This window comes from Chionomys nivalis, chromosome 12 (assembly GCF_950005125.1).
Source record: "Chionomys nivalis chromosome 12, mChiNiv1.1, whole genome shotgun sequence".
Lineage (NCBI taxonomy): Eukaryota > Metazoa > Chordata > Mammalia > Rodentia > Cricetidae > Chionomys > Chionomys nivalis.
In genome coordinates this window covers 16,488,190-16,509,660 of record NC_080097.1, presented here as the reverse complement: position 1 = coordinate 16,509,660, position 21,471 = coordinate 16,488,190, and the positions used below count along the sequence as shown (strand labels likewise).

At 39.1% G+C, this 21,471-nt stretch overlaps 1 protein-coding gene across 6 annotated transcripts in view; it reads left to right on the top strand.

Annotated features, from left to right (window-relative positions):
- LOC130884656 (SLAIN motif-containing protein 1) overlaps window positions 1-21,471 on the top strand; it is a 192,383-nt gene that overhangs the window by 122,267 nt on the left and 48,645 nt on the right. For 4 of the 6 annotated variants that reach the window (XR_009058103.1, XR_009058104.1, XR_009058105.1 and 1 more), the window contains 2 exons: window positions 729-837; window positions 3,005-3,107. Coding sequence is in view for 1 of the 6 variants with exons in the window: in XM_057785819.1 (XP_057641802.1) it covers window positions 729-837; window positions 3,005-3,107; window positions 4,533-4,549 (229 nt within the window). In the remaining 5 variants the exon portion in view is untranslated. Of the gene's footprint in view, window positions 1-728; window positions 838-3,004; window positions 3,108-4,532; window positions 5,419-21,471 lie in introns of those variants that run through there. The other 2 variants (XM_057785819.1, XM_057785822.1) reach the window with 2 other exon arrangements.

The window sequence follows — 21,471 nt, the reverse complement described above, 5'->3', positions numbered from 1 at the left end:
AAGACAATTTTAAGATCTTTCCAAAGGAAAAGGGCCTCTAGTTAAGGTTCTGGCATGATTTAAGATTTGTTACTGGGTTGATCATATCTATAGTTCATTTGTTGTGGAATATTAAGTTTCTAAAATAAGTAAGAAAAACTACTTTTCTCTCATATGATTGGCGGCAGGGTCATACCTACCTTCCTTTAGAGAACAAACTAATCCTGTCATCACCCAGCACCCTGCTTCTCACCATGGTACCAAGAGCACTGTTAGGATGATTCTGACTTCATAGAGTCATCATTTGTGAGTTCATAAGCACACTCCTGAACAGGTTTCTATTTTGGGCCAATTGAATGCTTTCAGAATTAAAATCTTACATTAATGTGCTGCAAAATTTCCCTATGCAGTGTATAAAGTAATGTATGTAAATTAGTTAAACTGTTCTTCTAGCTTCAAGGACTGCTTTTGTTCCAGTTCAGCTGGGAAACTGAGCATCCTGTCCTGCCCAGACATACTCTTGATTGCTAGTAAATTAATAACCCGAGACTTTTCCCTTGTGCTGCTTCCTTGACATCGTTACAGAATCAGTCCTATCATGAACGTAAGTAAGCAGCGTGCTTTCGGATGTCAGTGTGACCCCTCAAGCTCCACCAGAATCTACCTGCCCCCACGTGATTTCACAGGAAATATGCCTGTCCCTACACGAGGGCAATTTTGAATGGTTTTTAATTCTTGTGTCACTACAGGTCTGTCATTGAAAGAGATATGTGCACTTACTGCCGCAAGCCCTTGGGGGTAGAAACCAAAATGATTTTAGATGAGTTGCAGATCTGCTGCCATTCCACCTGCTTTAAGGTAAATGCGTACTTTCTTCATGTTACTAAGTGTAAGGTTGCATGATGACGAGAAAATACATTTATTTATTGAAATGCTTAGAATGAAGTTAAAGCTTTAAATGCTGTCTAATCCACATTAATAGTATGCTACTTAAGTCTTTCTTCATGCTCTACAGTTTCACCCTCAAAGGTCTATAATTACTACCTTGGCTTTAGGCTTAGAATTCATTCCTTTCACTTCCCTTAGCCAGGAAACTTAAGACTCTGGAAAAGACGAATACTTGTGCATTCTTAAGTTTCTGTAACATTTTAATAAACAACGTGTTGCAGTAGATATATAACAAAATCAGCCATGGAGAACAGATCATTGAGAATAAGCCTAGCAGCTCTCTAGTCATGAGCTCAGGCCTCAGGCCTCACAATGCTTTAAGCTTAGTTTGCCGTTGAGACCGTGGTTAATTGCGGCTTAACAGGGAACAGAAGAATTCAATAGCAAATGCATGCAAGTTTGGTTTAAATCAGCTCGTTAGTCTCCCCTCCAACAGTCATAGGGATTGATGAAGGGAAAAATATCTTAGAATACCCAGACTTAAAATTTAAAATTTCAGAGATTATTTTTGGACACTGGTGGTTTTCAAAGCTTTTTAGGTTTGTCTAATATGAATCCAAATTGAAAAATCACTTGTCTAAGTCTGGGTCCTTTCTAGTGATGGGCCCGTGATGACCCATCTAGTGATGGATCTATGATGACCCATCTAGTGATGGATCTATGATGACCCATCTAGTGATCGATTTATGATGACCCATCCATCTAGTGATGGATCTATGATGACCCATCTAGTGATGGATCTATGATGACCCATCTAGTGATGGGACTGTGATGACCCATCTAGTGATGGATCTATGATGACCCATCTAGTGATGGATCTATGATGACCCATCTAGTGATCGATTTATGATGACCCATCTAGTGATGGATTTATGATGACCCATCTAGTGATGAAAAGTATTTACTTTAGCCAAATAGAGGTACTCCTTTGCCCATTGATTGTTTGTCCACCAATTACTTAGCCATCAGAAACATGGTGCATTATTTGAATAAAAAGTTGGCAAGAGAGCTTAGCATGTATACTACACTGTAGCCAATCTGGGACCTGAATTTGATTCTTAGAACCCACATTCTGTAAAGAAAAAATTATTTCCCACAAGTTGTCCTCTGACCTCTCCTCTTGAGCCTCATGGCACATATGCATCCAATAAATAAATATTAAAAAAAACCAAACTAAATCACAGCCTAATGTAGCATTATAAAATATAATCTGAAAAGGAAAACTAATATTTGATTGTAACATGAAGGTTTTCTAGTTTCAAGATATATTCCCTTAAATAAAAGCATATTACCTTAAAAATTTAAAATCAGTATGCACAAAATCTTTTAAATAGGAAATTTTCCTGGTTATTTATATAGGAATAAATTTCATTTGTTATATTTTAAGTGATTCATTTCCATTTTAAGCATTAGAGACTACGAGAGAACAAAAATGTTCCTCATGCTCATAGGAAAAGACAAATTGTTCTACAGCCATGGTAACAGAGAACCACTTAAACTAGTTTAAATGTTTAATAAACCGATCAAAGGCAATTTGCTCTGGTGAATTCATCTTGAAAGCCAACCAGCAACTCACATTTGGAAGTTGGCCAATCATCAGCAGCAGACGGGTCTGAAAAATAATAGAGTCCAACCCTTCCCATAACACCCCACCCCATCCCTGTGTGATCTGCAATTTGTTTGGTTCAGCACATTGGGCCCGAATCGTGCAGCTCTCCCTAGTGGAAGGAAATGATAAACACACCTCTGCCTTTTTGTTTGAGACATTGATGGTTACCCTGTCTTTGTCACAGCCAATTTGTGAAAAATTCTGTCTGCTCCTCGGCGAACTGTGCAGAAAAGCTCAGGGGTAAAGATTCCCTGAACTGTACCTGCATGTGGAAGGTTGCTATCTGAGAAGTTTGGAGTGTGGTGATCGGAAAACACACTGAGTTTCCCTGTGGCCTCTCTTCGGGGCTGTCTGTGACCACCTTCTCAGGAGGGTGGTCTCAGAAGAACTGGAGGGTTTTTCTATCCCTGCTCCCTTGAGGATACATTCTCTGTAGACAATATAACCCTGAAATATTGTTTTCTTTAGTGTGAAATATGCAAACGGCCTTTGGAAAATCTGCAAGCCGGTGACAGTATCTGGATTTACAGGCAGACTATACATTGTGAGCCCTGCTACTCTAAAGTGATGGGTAAGTCTACTCTGCTAGCAGCAATCATTCCTTACTAACGTGGGCAACTATTTCATATTGATGAATAGGAAATATTCCATCAAATTTCAATATTTTACTAAAAATAGCTATTGAAAAAGTAAGTGGCAGATAGTTAAACCATGACAGCATTTGGTTTAATGACATAAATCAGTTAACACTGATACTAATTTTTTTTTGGTATTGGTCGGGATACAGTGTAAACAAGGAGGCCATTTATTTTAGGAAATTTTCCAGGTTGTGAAGCAGAAATGATTTTTGCTGCCTAAATGACTGTTGAAGTTGAATATTTCTATGGATGCCCATTTGCACTTGGACTTGGAAGTACATTTAAAGTTAGTGTGGTAATTACAACCAATGCCTTTTAATGTGACTTTTGCCTGAAATGGTTAATTTTATATAATTCTATGTTAAATATAACATGTAAAGCTTTGTGATTTTTTTGACAATGCAGGACCAAATGTTATTACAATTTGGACTTTTAATTAACATCAGTAAGGAGAAAGCAAGCTGTTATGGGCATGCATTTTTAACTAAGCATGAGAAATTTAAGGGCTGATCTAAAACACATGCAGAATGTGTCTGAAAAAAATAATGTCCTATAGGATTTAATTGATTGTTACGAGAGAATACATTCAATTTATTTTTAGATTCAATAGTAAGCAGAACAACAACAGCAACAACAACAAAAAAATCCAAAATGAGGGGAAGGCCCATAGTGTTCATAGTAACAATGTTTAAAGGGCCCTTGCTCCTGCCAACTTTGCTATAGTAGATGAGACTCCTTGGGATTCCTCGATGGGATCAGAAGCACAGAAGTTAATGACGAATGCATGAGCTTAATGAGCTACTGAGTGGCAACACCTGGAACAATATCCAGAACCACCCCCCCCCCATCCCATCAGGCTTCAGAACCAACGAAAGGAATAAGCCTGATTATATTTGTACTCTGTCTACTACTTTCTGTTTCTCAGACTCACTTTCCTTTCTAATTGTGCAGCCCTAATCAGTCCAATATTCTATGCTAATTCTTGGTGTGCAGGGGGCAACTCCAAAGCTTCTTAATCTCTTGAGAGTCCCTGACATGATGTAGGCGGTTTGGTGAGCAAGGACTCAGAAGTTAGCATGTCTTCCTCTCTGCCTATGTACACTCCATAGCAATGTTTTCTTTAAGAGAAATCGTACCCATAGCTCTGGCTCTACCTTGTTTCTTAAATCTACAACCTGGTGTGTGGAACTTTGTGTTTGACCACAAACAGAATGAAGAGCTCAGGACTAGAAGGAGTGATAGAAGGCTTGATCCAGTGCGATCCCCTGGGAGAATGACTGGTTTTTTTTTTTCAAGTTTTAATAGTGGTTTTATTTTCGTATTGATTTATGTATTTAATTTTGTTTTTGAATTTTCAGCCAAGTGGATTCAGTAACACTGATAAATGAAGATGAAAAGCCTTCAGTGAAGAATTTAAAACTACATTTTAAGAATATATAATCTAGAAAAGATTTACATTGAAGATTATTTCTTGTATTAACAATTTTGTTATTTCACAAGTAATCTAATTACTTTGAATAAGATAGCACACATGAAAAGAGCCATGTGGTATTTGGTAAGATCTAGTGATAAATATTCACATAGTGCTTGCTACCAAAGTCAATGGCAGTGAGCATTGTCAACCCTGCACAGGCCAGCCCTGCTCCATGTTTAGCTGCTCATCATGATTTTCAATAACCAAGTCTTCCATCTTCTCACCTATCTTCCCTAATAGTGTGTATTAGCGCTTTATTGATACCCTGACAAATAGGCTGATAGAAGCAAGATATACTTCTTCCTTTTTCTACAAACAAAAATGCGCATAGAAATTTTCTTACAAAATTTTTCAAGAAGAGCAGTGTAACAAGTCGTTTGAACTTTTGAAAGTCAAAGTTCCCAGACTTCTGTGATGTTCTCTGTGATGACACAGACGTTAGACAAAGTAATTTTTAAAGTCCCTTTTTGCCTTTCCAGTTGTCTGATTATAAAAAAAAAATGGAATTTTCTGCTTAGAAACATATTGGTATATTTGTAAACAGTATTGAGATATACAAATAATTTCACCTAGTGTCATCCTTCAGTCTATCATAGGCTTATCTTTTATAGACTGTTCTTAAAACTGAAATTAATAGTTTTATGGGTGGTAGTTAAAACCATATGATGTGCAATTTGTTAAACTTTCTTTGCATGCATTTCAAAATCTGAGAAATAATAGATATGGATTACAAACATGTTATTTGTGTTCATGTAACAGTTTCTGTTTACAGAGGCTCATGACAATAAAATGATTTTCCCTAATGTTTGGATATCATTCATTAACACTGATTTTTCTCAGTTATACTGATCACAAGTTATATTTCGTACTATGAGGGTTAACATTTTTACCTACTTAAAATATAGCTTTTATTTTGAAAGAATTCTTTTGTTTTAGAGTTGGAAATTCAATGATCATACAAGAAATCATTGTTATTGCTAACCTAGAAAAATTAAGCATAGTACGTAATTTATAGGCACATAGCAACTGTTTCTTGAAGGAAGAGTGACTGGGCTGTGCAGGGACCTAGAATTCTAAGGCGCTGGGAGGCAGTTGTGAGAAAACAAGCTAGGGTAGTTAAAAGATGACTGCACGATTTGCAAACAGTGTTAAATTCAAATAATTATTCTCCTGTGTAATAATTTTATGCATCTGTTCCTCTTAGACACTGGTCCACAAAGTGTTAAACCCAAAGTGCTTATCAAAATCAGCCATGTATAATTGTCCTATGGGGAGGGAGCCAGAAAAAACAATTAATAATAATTTGATATTCATTAATTCATGCTTGATGAGAAGTAGTGGTAATTGAGCCATATGTTTTATTGTTCCTTTATTACATGCTATCAGAGTGGATCAAAAGAAATAATTTTCTTAGAGTTGAAATTGACTGCAGAAAGCAAGGATTAAATTACCCCCGTCTGTTTTGTAAAGTACATTAACATCTCAATGCCTCTGTAGTAATTAAAAATCATCCGAATATCATTTACAAACATAAAAATCTGAAGAGAACACATTTCTCACTTTTCTATAGCAGGTTTATGGATACTTTCTTGTACAATAATGTACTAGACCAAGCCAAGGGCTGTTGGAAAAACAGAATATACATATATCAGAGAGACAAAGGTTTCTGATTCCTTAAGACTGCTCCATTATGGCTGAGGATTGTCTCAGTATTGAAATGACAGATCCTTTAGACAATTTGGAAGATTCCTTTTTTTGTCATCCATTATTCATAATATAATTGGTATGTTATTCCTAGACAAGATTACCAAATCACCAATACCAGGTCCTGAATTCTGACATAAATGCTTTAAAAGTCTCCATAAAAGAAGTAATAGTTTTGTCAAGACAGCTTCCTTTATGTGTGCATTGTGATGTGTGTGCACCTACATGTGTGTGTGCATATGTGTGTAGGTCAGAGGTGGTTGACTTTGGATGTGGGGCTCCAATGACCTCCTTCCACTTTTTTGAGTCATGATCTCTCATTGTACCTGAAGCTGACTGATTCTTCTTAGCTACCCAGCCACCCTCATATGGTCCCATCTCTGCTTCCCCAGCACTGATATTATAGGCGTAAGCCACCACGCCTAGATTTTATATGAAGTGTTGGGCATCAGACTTGTAGCCTTATTCCTGCATAGGCTACCATCACCCATTCATTCCATCACTAAACACCTCAAACTGACAAAGTTCTCTCTTCAAACCTACAACAATATGTAGAAGCAAAATAAAAGGAATACCATGATTTCAGAAACAGAATTTATTAAAGGAGTGTGCACTTCTAAAGGAAGGCCAAAAGGATGAACTGAATCAAGAACGAACATATCCTGCATTCTTTGACTTCAGTGGCTCAGCTTACTGATTCTGAGGGACAAGATGGTCCAGCTCCCACTGCTGGTGACTTGCTGATTCTGCTTGCTAAGATGGAAAGGATTAGAACAATGTCCTGTTCAGCTGGATTCAGAGCTCTTCAAAACAAGTGATTTATCTACATCATGACAAGCTAATAATGAGAGTGACTTGTCAGTTGCCAGTAGAATGATCTCGGTACAATGTAAATAAATTGATTTGTAGAGTTCTACCTATTTCATAGTAGTCAGCAGTGTCCCAAGAGAAATCCACAAACATCCTTCTTAAATTGGATAGGCTACTTTCTCTCCGTCTTGACGCCTTCCTGTGTGACGTGCGGCTTTAGAATATTGGCTCTCTAATGGACCATGGGCTCAAACATTGCAGAGATTACAAGTCAGTTTCTACTGCTCACTTTTTGTGCATATGATCCATTTTGTTACATACATATTGAAGATTTGAAGGAAACTACAGGGGGAAAGGACATGAAGGAGCAGTTTGAAGGGGGAGAGAGAGAGAGAGAGAGAGAGAGAGAGAGAGAGAGAGAGAGAGAGAGAGAGAGAGAGAGAGCAATAATAAATCCATGCAGAAAATGAAGCGTGAATGAATGGTACACTTTGGGACAAAATACGGCAAGGGAGGAGGAGTTATTTCAAATAAAACCTAGATTACAGGCAGGAACCTGCATGGGAAACAGCTAGGGTGAGGAGCTGTCTTGGATTTGGGAATAATCTGACTTAGGCTAGTCTAACTTCACTTCTTTTTAACATAATGAGACAGAAATTTAAATGCAAAGAGACAGGCAGGTCAAAAGATTCTGAAGCTTCCTTTAGTCCCCATATAAAATGATATTCAGACAGGACCCAGGCCAGCTTTCTGTTCTCTGCTAAGAACAATTAGTCCTGTGCCCCAGGATGAGATTTCTCACTAGATAGAGGAGCCCACAAGCAAGTGTGAGGGGCTGTCAGGTGACTGGCAAGTGACCAGGGTCCCACCAGGAATGGAAATAAAGAATGCGGTGTAGGATCTCTCACCTCCTTTGAGGCAGGGGATGTCTCATCTCTTGTGTTCTTCAAGTGAATATGTTAAACAGAAAAGCACCATTCTTTCTAACCAAGGAGAGACATGCTGCTGGAATTTTATCAACACATGTTCTTTTCCCTTGTTGCAATATGAAATTATATCTGCTAAGAAGAAACATTCAGAACTTGATATACCTCTCTCGACAATCAGTTTGTTAATTTTGCCTTTTTTCTCAAGAGAAATGGAAAAATCTCTAGTGTCAGGGTCTTTTGGGCCCTGCTTGATAGGATACGGTATTGGCAGTGCCCTCAGTCACAAATAATGTCAATAAAGACCCCTAAATGCATGGTGATTTTGTTTTGACATGTTTGTTCACACATTTTACAAAGATTCAGAGAATGACTCATAGACCTAGATGTGAAAATTGAAAACTATAAAATTTGTAGGAGAAAACCTAAATACTCTTAAGTTTGATGAAGTTTTAACTAGAACACTAGGAGCCATTATTTACAAAACAAAAATTATTTAACTGGAACAAATTAAAATAAATAAAACCCTGCTGCATAAAGAAAAAGCTGATAAGAGAATGAAAAGATAAGCCACAGACAGTGAGAAAATATTTTCAAAACACGTGTCCCCAATATGTCCAAATAATTCTCAAAACACAACAACAAAAATTAAAATAAAATCTTCATTAAAAAGAGACAAAAGATCTGTCCGGACATTTCATGAAAGAAGATACATAAAAGTCATATGAAAGGTTCTTGGCGGCGTTTGTTCCTTAGGGAAGAGCCGCTCAAATAGCAGTGAGCTACCGCCATCCCCAAGAGGAAGTGTGCAACTCAGACAGCGGTGAGCTGCCGCCACCCCCAAGAGGAACACTGAAGTGTGCAACTCAGCGATGAGCTGCCGCCACATTTGAGAGGCGCGCTGACGTGTGTACGCTGTTACCAGCACATCCGCGTGATGCACTTGCTATAGCTAGTGATCCTGTGGTGAACTCACGTCCTTATCCTTTGATTTCCTCCTGTCTTCTCTCTGTTGTAGCATCCCAACTGTTGACTGCACCGCTCATCCTTTGGTTCCTCTTGCTTGCGATGGTTCCTTCGGCTCTGCTGGTTTTGATGACCTTGATACACAAAGATTTTTTTCCCGATGCTTTTTTCATGAGGTTGTGGGTACTGAAAAGGAAGACTGCATAATCCCAATCTGAGGATATCATACTGAGAGTAACCTTAATTATCTGGCTAAGGAAGTGTCAGTTCTTTCCTCTTGTCAAGTTTTGTTTTTCTCTCTCTCCCCATAATTCATCTTTTAAATTTTTTATTACATTTTATTTTATTTTTATTATATTTCATTTGTGTGTTTGAGTGCATGTGTGTGCATGTGTGTGTACGCACATATGCCATGGTGCACTTTGGGAGATCAGAAGACAGCCTGCAGTACTTCGTTTTCTCCTTACACCATGACCCCGTGCACATTGTTGTCTGTGTGCACCCCCACGTGCTTGAGTAGTTTTCGATTTTATGGCACTCTGAGATGTTTCCAGCCGCTGTAACATGCGATTTATCACATTCCAAGAGAGAAAACTAAAACTTGTCTTCAAATGTTGATTTCCTGGTGTATTAGATTTCTAGCCTTTAATTTTTATTTCCCCCTTCTTTACCGTATGACCAGTTAGGCAACACTCTCTTTTATGATTTTTTGAAAGCCCCTGGCTTCTAGCATCTGTCTTTATATAAATATGAACCTTTATTTGTTATGGCATGACTAAGTGTCTATCACAAAGAACACCTACATGCAGTACTTCAAACAGGGAGGTTTTTCTCATTGTTTCTCACAGCAAAACAAAGTTGATTTTGTACACAGAACTGTCCAGAGCATGTTGTGACTCTGTCCTGCTCCAATGCCTTATGATCAACATTGACTTAACAACTTCCCACTGGCCAATAACTGAGAAAGAGAAAGGTTATGAAGAGTTATCGCCTTCTTTTCATTTACAGCCAGCTGTCACTCACATTGACCACATTCCGCTGCTCAAACCAAGTGCTTTTGTTCCAGTTCTACTGCTGTGAGGAACCATGACTAAGGCAACATATAAAATAGAGCATTTAATCGGAGGCTTGCTGACTGTTCCGATAGAGAGAGAGGGAGGGAGGGAGGGAGGGAGGGAGGGAGGGAGGGAGGGAGGGAGGGAGGGAGGGAGGGAGGGAGGGAGAGAGGGCTTGGGGCAAGGAAACAGAGAGGGACTGATGCTGGCATGGGCTTTTAAAACCTCAAAGCACACCCCACCCCCTGAGTGACACGCTTACTCCAGGGCCACACGTCTGCAATCATTCCTAAACAGTCCGTCCACCGTCTCGGAACCAAGCATTCAAACAGATTAGTCTATAAAGAGCATTCTCATTCAAAACGCCACAAATGTGTGGCATCTTTCACTACTAAAATCAAATAGAGACACAGGTTCTGGGAGCCACAGATCCCTCTAAGACAGTGCCACTTACCTGTTCTATGACTCACCAGTGGCTGTCTAGCTGGACACCGTCATTATAGACAGACACTGTGGTTACATTATCCCCAGAGCATGTGAAACCAATTTCTCAGTGTTAAAGAAAATGTTTTAGATCCATGTGGTTATTGATGATTTTGACCTGATACCTCCAATTTTTGTCAGATTTAAAGATGAAGAGAGTTGTGGGCCTCTGATCATGACCAATACCATGACACAGTCCACCTGTAAAGATGATTTGCACTCAACATGTTAACATCTCTTTTGCTGTATATGGAGTTTTAAAATAATTCTAACTACCTAAAAATGACCTCACTAGAATGGGAGAGAGCGACAGATTAAGTCTTTCGTGCCGTTCTTTTTTTGGAAGCTGCAATATTTTAGTAACTTCAGGATTTATAGTGACACACTGCTGATTCCTACTTAGCTCGTGGTTTTCATTTGTCTAGATGAGATTCTTTTTTTTTTTAATTTCTTTTTTTTTATATTTATTTATTTATTTATTATGTATACAATATTCTGCCTCCATGTATGCCTGAAGGCCAGAAGAGGGCACCAGACCTCTTTACAGATGGTTGTGAGCCACCATGTAGTTGCTGGGAATTGAACTCAGGACCTTTGGAAGAGCAGGCAATGCTCTTAACCGCTGAGCCATCTCTCCAGCCCCGTCTAGATGAGATTCTTATTGTCATATATTTGCAAAGAAAAGTTCTACTCTACCTTGCATTTTTGTAGATTTCTTCTTTCATGGGTTGCTTTTTGTACCCTGTAGTCTCACTATTGAATTAGTTAAAATTAGAATCGTTTTGAGCCCATTTACCATGAAATGCATTACAGCATCAAACCCCGGGAGTTAATACGGATAATATACATTCTAGTCCTCCAGAAACATTATGGCAATCATTACTGTTAGACCCACATTTGTAGATTTACTCTAGAAAAAATGATTTGAGTATTCTAATATTTTCTCTGAAAATACAGCTTATATTTTAGTCTGTAAGTTTGTGGAGCCAAGGCTGACCTTGAACTTGGGATCCTCCTGCCTCAGGCATACAAATAGCTGTATTACAGACTTTAGTGCATCACGCTCAACTGAATTATAATTCTGTTCTAAGATAGCTCCCCCTTTCACTTGAAATTTCCACCCTTAAATTGTGTGTAAAAATATAGCTATCAGTTCATTTCAGCAAAAGTTTGTACGTCTTTAAAGCCGTCTTCACTTTTAATGGATCCACACTAGTTTGGAGAGCTTAAATCTACCATTTACTTCTGACATAGCTACAAGTCATAGAGGTCCCCCCGCCCAAAATGTAGGAGAAAACCAGGCATGACCTGGCAACCAGCCTACCTGGCACACTGTGCTTCTAAATAAGAAACATGTCACACCGTGCCCCAGAAGTCAGAACACTGAATTCTGAAGTAGCCTGGACAGCTGGTGACTGACCTGAAGACAGGTCTGCATACATTGGGTCTCCCTCAATGTGCTTCTTCCTGCTGGTGTGAGCACTCACTGTCCAGCCCGAGGTAACGTGCTAACCAATCACAGTCCACAGGCTTCCACTCTGTAAGTGGTTGCTATATGCAACAAGGCAGACACTGTGCCCTGAAGCCAACTCTGGAGTTATTTCCAAGAGCTTTACAGATCCACAGGCATTGCCTTCTCATAGGGGGACTCCCAGGTAATGGTAGTGACGACCCCAAACCACTGTTAATTATAACTCACTAGAGAAGTTCGCAAAGCTTGGGGAACGTTTTATATTCATCGTTACAAAGAAAGGATGCAGTGGTCCAAGGGAATAGGAGTACAGGAAAGCGTTGACAATCAGAGTCGCTCCCCTGACTTTGGGATCTAGTGTGTGGACTCTGGGATCACATTCAGGTTGTCAGGACTGGTGACAAGCACCTTTATACACTGAAACGCCTTGCTGGCTTCTGTGCTTATAATTTATGTTTTCCCACTCCTATGTTTCTGTGATGGTGTTGGTAGAGGTGGTGATGAAGTGTGTGAAAGCTCTCTCTCTCGATCTATATCTCAGTCTCAATCTCAATCTATATCTCAATCTATATCTATATCTCAATCTCAAGCTATATCTCAATCTATATCTATATTTTCTATATCTATATCTTCTGTATCTATATCATCTGTATCTATATTCCTCTTTTCTCCCCAGCCTCTCTTTTCCCATGCATATCTGTATGAGCACATGTGGAGAGCAGAGAACAATGTTTGGTGTCAGAACTCAGCAAGGAGTGAGGCTGGCTGGACAACCATCTCCAGGGATCCACCGTATATGCTTCCTTGTCCCTGGAATTACAAGTGCATTTCATCTTGCCTGGTCCTCTCTAACTTCCCTCTCTCTCACCCCCCCCCCCATGCCTTTTGGGTTCTAGGAATAAAACTGAGGTCCTCATGATTACAAAACAAGCATTTACGGACAACTCCCCCCCATCTTCTTAGTAAGTGACATTAAGTGTTTCTTCCACCAGAGACATATAATGACACTCCTCTCATTTTATGAGGTTAAAAACTTTATTAGAAATTTCAAAATGTAGTCCCTCCCCTTTTTTCCCATTACTAATCAGTAGATGCCAGTGGAAAGAACCTTTTGCATCATCATCAGTTTGGCTATTATAACTTTGGATGAAAATTCTGTAGAGTGAACATTTTATACTTTATTAGTTTTCTGAATCCTAAGTCAAATCTGATATTCCCTAAAAGTCAAATGGTCATTTTTGCCTAATAGATGTAGACACTTTTGATGTATTTCAGATGAAAGTTGTTAATATTTGGTTCATACTGAAATGGTTCTGTCTTTGTATGGTTTAAACTAATACAAATTGTCTCTCAAGTCTTTTTTTTTTAAAGCAATATAACTAGTGTTTGGTAAGATTTTGGGTCCGGGCAGCCGGGAAATGAACAAGCAGCCTCCACCTATAACCCACTACCATCCACAGGGTGCTTTCTTCAACTCACAAGTATCTCTAAGTAAGTGACAGAGTCTGAAATCTAGCCATGGTCTGTCTGTCTGTACTTTCCTAGATCTGTTTTGTTTTCTTTCATTTGTTTTTGAGACAGAGTCTCATGTAGCCCTGACTAAACTTAACTTAACTAAACTAAACTTACTATATAGCTAAGGGTCAGCCTTGAACCTCTGATCCTCCTGCCTCCCTCTCCCATGTGGCAGGATTCAAGTTTGTGATAATGTACCTCACAGATGATCGTTCATTCCTAAACAAAAACTAATTGCATGGTTATTTAAGTTCTGAATAAATTTGTTGGAATGTTGTTTTATGTTAGAAGTCCAGCTCAGGAAGAGGATAGGGGGATTTTGGTCTCAGAATTAACAGCTTTTAATTCAAGTGGCTTATACAAATGTCTATAGTCAGTTCTTATCTCTGCCATGCATTAGTTGGAATCTGAGTCTACATTTGCAGAGAAACACTCTCTAAATGTGCCAAGACTTACAATGAACTGATCTCCCTCCACGAGAAAGGCACAGGAGGGGTCAAGCCTTACCCGATTATGCCATGGTGCTGTCTGGTCTCCCCCGGCACTTACCATAGCCACTTTGAAGTACTGAAGTAACAGATGGGAAATTTAAAAGAACAGCTTTTAAAAATGTAAAACAAGTCCAAATGTAAACCTCCCTCATCTTCTCCATTCCTTTCCATGCCAAGAAGAGAAAACATCACAAGCATGATTCCAAGTTGCTTATTTTAAAAATATCATTTACCCTAAGTTTTAAAATCTGTTACAGCTCATATTAAACAGTTTTTTTTTTAAAAAATCAACTCTTCATTAAAATATATGTGTTTGTTTCTAGCTGATGACCAGGATATAGAGGCAAGAACCATGAATCTAGGACTTCTTGGAGGCAGGGGCAAGGCTACAGCCACGACCCCTGCCCACTTCAGTCTACGACATGTGAGTCAGCACATCAACACATGTGGAATTTGTTTTTAGGAGAAAAATATGACATGTAAGTTGTTTCTTTTGCAAAGGGGAGAATTACAAAGCCTTGGCTGTGTTCTTTCCTCTGAGTGGGAACAGGCAGGCTGTGGAGTAGCAGCTAGTGTGTGGGACATCGGAGGCTTATCTTCAGTCATATCTGAGAGTAAAGGAAGCACACAGTGAGGTGTTGACGGCCATGGGGAGCTATGGTACACTACTTTTTTTTAAGTAAATGATACAAGAACATAGACTTTTCAAAAATGGCATTCAAAGTTCATATTCTGAAGCATTCATACATCTTATGTCCAAGCACAAAACTATAAAAGAAGAAGTAAAATGATAAACTAGCTGGGATGATCTTTCTGGACATGAGCATATGCAGGGATTCTGACAGTGGAGGTCCCAGGATGATTTGTTCAGTAACAGCAGCAGCAGAGGCAGTAAGAATACCAATTTTATGGCCAGAGAGAAGTGAGAGTCACTTCACAGAGTCACTGTCCCCTCTCTTTCCATCTGCGCCACTCCAGGAAGAAAAGCTGAAAGAACGGGAAGGGTGCTGACATTTGCTGCCCAGTGTTACAGCCTGGGAGGCTGAGTGACAGAGAAGAAAGACACCAAGACGTTGTAGACCAGGCTGGCCTTGAACTCACAGAGATCAGCCTGCCTCTGCCTCCCGAGTGCTGGGGTTAAAGATGTGCGCCACCACCATCTGGCCCATCAAATCTTAAATATTCCTGATGTCATAGTGGAGTGAGATCTATCATTCTATCAGTTCTGTTTCTCTAGAAAATTCTGACTAATACAAATTGTGGAACCAGTGTTGCTTCTCACTCAGTGTAGTAGCTGCACCTTAAACAACTGCTGCCCTAATATGCAACAGCAATGCTCATCCTACCAGCAACATTTGGCCACAAGGGCTGCAGCCAGCGGGAATTCTGTTCCCTCACACACGGCTCTCTCAAAGCCACTAAGGGAAACTTTACCTAACTCTCCACCCCTCTACAGAACTCAGGATTCAAAGGTTGAGGTAAAATTCTCCTTGGTCAGAGACACTGAATTGCAAGTACCTAGCCTTCTCCCATTGCTTCTGTCTCCTGAAAACCCAGAAGACCTTGCGCTCAACTCCCGTTGAAGAACACTGGACAAAGAATCAGTGAAACAGACTTAGTTCTTCAAGAAAATCAGCGAGATAAACAAACCCTTATCCAAACTAACCAAAAGGCAGAGAGAATATGCAAATTAACAAAATCAGAAATGAAACAAGGGGCATAACAACAGACAATGAGGATATCCAGAGAATCATTAGGTCATTCTTGAAAACCTATACTTTTTCACAATTTGAAAAATCTCAAAGAAATGGACAACTTTCTGGATAGGGACACATATCAAGACCAGATTAACAATTTAAATAGAACTATTACCCCGAAGGAAATAGAAACAATTATTAAAAGTCTCTCAAGTAAAAAAAAACAAAAACAAAAAACTCAGGGTTAGATGGTTTCAGCCCAGAATTCTATTAGAATTTCAAAGAAGCGCTAATGCCAATACTCCTCAAATTGTTCCACAAAATGGAAACAGAAGGAATATTGTCAAATTCTTTTTATGAGGCCACAGTTACCCTGACACCCAAATTGAAGATGCAAAAAAGAAAAGAGAATTACAGACCAATCTCCCTCATGAACATTTATGTAAAGATACTCAACAAAATGCTGATAAACAGAATCCAAGAACACATAAAAATCATTTATCATGATCAAGTAGGTTTTGGTGTAGGAGGTCCTTCTGTCTTTGTGTTGCTTTCATTGGTTAATAAAAAACGGCTATAGGCCCTTGATAAGGCAGAACTTAGGTAGTGGGAAAAATTAAACAGAATGCTGAGAGGAAGAAGGCAGAGTCAGAGAGACACCATGGATCCTCGGGGACAGATGCTGGGAACTTTACCTGGTAAGCCACTGCCATGTGGTGATAAGCAGATGAATAGAAATGGGTTAAATTAAGATATAAGAATTAGCCAATAAGAAACTAGAGCTAATGGGCCAAGCAGTGATTTAATTAATACAATTTCTGTGTAGTTATTTCGGGGCTAAGCTAGCTGGGTGGCTGGGATGAACAAGGGGCCTGGTTCTCCTTGCAACAAGGTTTTATCCCAGAGATGCAGGCATGGTTCAACATACAAAAATCTGATAATGCAATATACCATGTAAACAAAATGAAAAAAGAAAAAAAAACACAGTCATCTCAGATGCTGGAAAAGTCTTTGACAAAATCTAATACCCTTCTTTCTTGATAAAGGTCTTAGAACAGAGATACAAGAAACATACCTAAACATAATAAAGGCAGAGTACAGCAAGCTGACAGCCAATGTCAAATAAAATGGAGAGAAACTCAAAGCAATTCCACTAAAATCAGGGACAAGACAAGGCTGTTCATTCTCTCCATATCTATTTAATATAGTACTCAAGGTTCTAAATGGAGGAATAAGATGACAAAAGAAGATTAAAGGGATACAAATTGGAAAGGAAGAAGTCAAACTTTCACTATTTGCAGATGATATGGTAGTATATATGAGTGACCCCAAAAATTCTACCAGGGAACTCCTACATCTGATAAACACCTTCAGTAGTAATGTAGCTGGATGCAAATTTAACTCAAAAAATTAGTAGCCTTCTTATATACAAATGATAAGTGGTCTGAGAAAGAAGTCAGAGAAACAGCACCCTTTACAGTAGCCACAAATGGTATAAAATATCTTGTCATAACTCTAAGCAAACAAGTGAAAGATCTATATGACAAGAATTTTAAGTCTTTGAAGAAAAAACATCAGGGAAGAGATCAGAAAATAGAAAGGACTTCTGTGCTCATTGATCAGTAGAATTAACATGGTAAAAATGGAAATCTTATCAAAAGCAATCTACAGATTCAATGCAATCTCCATCAAAATCCCAATACAATTCTTCACAGACCTTGAAAGAACAATATTCAACTTCATATGGAAAAACAAAAACCCAGGATAGCTAAAACAATCCTATACAATAAAAAGGATTTCTAGAGGTATCACCATTTCTGACTTCAAGCTCTACTATAGAGCTGTAGTAATAAAAACAGTTTGGTGTTGGTATAAAAACACCAAGCATGTAGATCAATGGACTCGAATAGAAGACCCTGACATAAACTCACACACCTATGAACACCTGATTTTTGACAAAGAAGCCAAAAATATACAATGGGAAAAAAAGAAAGCATCTTTAACAAATGGTGCTGGCATAACTGGATGTCAACATGTAGAAGAATGCAAATAGATCCATATTTATCACCCTGTACAAAACTCAATTCCAAGTTAGATCAAAGACCTCAACATAAATCCAGTTAACCTGATAAAAAGAGAAAGTAGGAAGTAGTCTTGAATGCATGGGCACAGGAGACTACTTCCTAAATATGATACCAGTATCACAGACACTGAGATCTGCAATTAATAAATAGTACCTCCTGAAACTGGAAAGTTTCTACAAGGCAAAGGACACAATCAATAAGACAAAATGGCAGCCTACAGAATGGGAAAAGATCTTCACCAACCCTACATCTAACAGAGGACCTATATCCAAAATATATAAAGAACTCAAGAAACTAGAATCAAAATATCAAATAATCTTATTTAGAAATGGGGGTACAGATTTAAACATAGAATTTTCTATCAACAGAAGAATCTCAAGATACAATTAAAGAATTGTTCAACATCCTTAGTATCAGGGAAATCCAAATCAAAATAATTCTGAGATACCATTTTCTACTTTTCAGAATGACTATGATCAAAAACACTAATGACAGCCTATGCTTAGAGAAGATGTAAAGTAAGGGGAACACTCTTCCACTGCTGGTGGGAATGCAAACTTTTACAACCACTTTGGAAATCAGTATGGCAGTTTCTCAGAAAATTGGGAATCAATCTGCCCCAAGACCTAGTGATACCACTCTTGGGCATATACCCAAAGGATGCTCAATCATACCGTATTGCTATGTTCATAGCAGCATTATTTGTAACAATCAGAACCTGGAAACAACCTAGATGCCCCTCAACCAAAGAATGGATAAAAAAAATGTGGTCCATTTACACAATTGATGTATTGTGTAGTATTACTCAGTAGGGTGGGGGTGGGGGAAACAATGATATGAAATTTGCAGGCAAATGGATGAAACTAAAAAACAAACAAACAAACAAAAAAACATCCTGAGTTGAGGTAACCCAGATCCAGAAAGACAAACATGGTATGTACTCACTCATAATTGGACATTAGATGTAAAGCAAAGGATAACTAGGCTACATTTTGCAGCCCCAGAGAAGCTAGAAAACAACGAGAACCCTAAAAGGGACACATGGATCTCCTTGGGAAGAGGAAATAGATGAGATGTCCTGAGTAAACTGAGGGTGGGAGGATGGGGGGAGGGGATGGAGGAATAAGAACATGAGGGATCAGGATGGTCAAGTTGGGGGAAGGATGGAGGGTGAGAGTAATGAAAGAGATATCTTGGTAGAGGGAGCCCCTCCCACAATGAGCTGGGCCCTCGTCTGTGAATCACTAGTTAAGAAAATACACTACAGGCTACCCATTTTCTCAGCTGATGCTCCCTCCTCTCTGGTGACACTAGCTGAATTTCTCTGTGCCATTTTCTACTAGGCACATAGTGTGCCTCTAATGTCTATCACGTCACTCTACCTTGTGCCTGCTCCCTCCTTGCCCTCAGGCCTCTCTTCTCTCTCTTAGGGTCTCCCTTCCTGGCTCTTAAGCGGTCCCTCTTTAGCTTCCATGCCATTTAGTTCTCACAGCTGAGAGAAGTATTTGGCGCTTGTCCTTCTATGTCTACAGTACTTTGTTGAACACTGTACTGGCCACGTCTATCCTTTTGCCTTCATAATTTAGAACTCTATTTTCTTATGGATGAACAATTCCCTGTTGTGAACAAGGACCATACTTTATGCATTCTTCTGCTGACAGTCACCATGGCAGATTATGTAGCCTGGCTGTTGTGAACAGCGCTGCCTTATTTATCTTAAATTAGTTTGTAACTTAGCATAAAGTGGCCTGTATTATTCTAGCATTTTTATATGCATCATGTCTCATTTTATTGTGCTCTCACTCTTGCCTCTCCACACTGCCCTTGGCCACCTCCCTTGTCCCTCTTGCAAATTTCCTTCTCCCCACAGAATAATCCTTCCTTTAGTTCTCACATCAGTTGGGTTCCATTCCCTTGCCTTTTATTCCCTTTATCTTAAGATATCCTTCTCCCCATCCCAAGTCCCCTTTCTATTTTTATCTCTATCTCCTTCCATCTTTCTTTGCCTCCCTCCCTTGTCCCTCCCTCTTCTCCCCCCGACATACACAGGCACGCGCGCACACACACACACACCTATTCTGCACATGAGAGAACATGTGTGGTATTTGGGTATGCGTATGCTTTAAAGATGCTTTATGGAGGTTGAAACTCTTCAGGGTTTTAACAATCTTAGGTACTTACTTTAAAGAAGAGAAAAACCCCTAGCAAAAAAGAAATGCCTATTTGTTCTATGTAAAAACATTTCTAATTCTTTTTAAAAATTTATGTACTTTTAGTTTTAAATATAGTTTTAATTGAAAACTATTTTATTATATATACTATATATAAATACATAAATTATAAAGTAATTTAAGAATAAAATAATTTAAATATACAGTTTAAATAAAACATTTCCTCAAACAGTGTGACACCTATTTGGGTTGATCAAAGGCTATACCACTGTTTCTTTGGTGCATGTTTGAGACAGGTATTAGCTTGTAAAGAATCCTAATGTCCAGAAATGAAAAGCAGTGCAGAGAAGATTTACTCTCTCTTGGTCATTTGCTCAGAAGCAAGCATTGAGTGCAGAGGGGAAAGCCATTGTCTGCCCTGGCAACTTTGTAGATTGTGGAAGCTGGCTATTTTCTAATCTGTTCTGGTGACCTTCAAAGTTCCAGTAATTTTCCCTTGTTCCTTTTTCAAGGCATCCCTGGCCACTGAGCTTTGAATTGGTTGATAGTTTTTCTTTACAGATAATGTAGATTGTGCTGGCTAATTTTATGTCAACTTGACACAAACTAGCGTCTTCTGAGAGGAGGGAACCTCGATTAAGAAAATGCCCCCATAAGACTGGGCTGTAGACAAACCTGTAGGGCATTTTTCTTAATTAGTGTTTGATGGGGAAGGGCCCAGCTATTGTGGGTGGGGCCATCCCTGGGCTGGTGGTCCTGGGGTTCATAAGAAAGCAGACTATGCAAGTTGGAAGGTGCAAGTCAGTGAGCAGCACCTCTCTGCAGCCTCTGCATCAGCTTCTTTTAGGTTTCCATTCTGAGTGACTGTCTTGACTTCCTTCAGTGATAGACTACAGATACAGAAGCATAAACCAAGTAACCTCCCTCCCCCCTCAACACACCCAACTTGCTTTTTGCATGGTGTTTCATCATAACAATAGTAACCCAAAGTAAGACAGGGAGACCAAATCAGGAAACTCTACAAGGGATTCCTAAGACCTAAGAAGAGATAGCATGGCCTGGGAACTTGAAATCTCAGGTATAAGCTGGGTTGGAATGCCTCGCTATGACTCTCACCTATTGTTAAAGTAAGCATTGGGCCAGTTCAACTCTCTGTGCCTGTTTCCTCATTTATGAATAGAATAAGAACCACTCTAAGGGTTGTTTGATAATCAGATGAGTTCATATTTGTGTAATTAGTAAGCATCAATGCCTACTTTTAAGAAAAACTATATATAATTTCTTTCTCATGACAATGTTTGAGGTTTTTTTGGGTTTTTTTTTTTTGTTTTGTTTTTGGATTTTTCGAGACAGAGTTTCTCCGTAGCTTTTGGTTCCTGTCCTGGAACTAGCTCTTGTAGACCAGGCTGGCCTCGAACTCACAGAGACCCACCTGCCTCTGCCTCCCGAG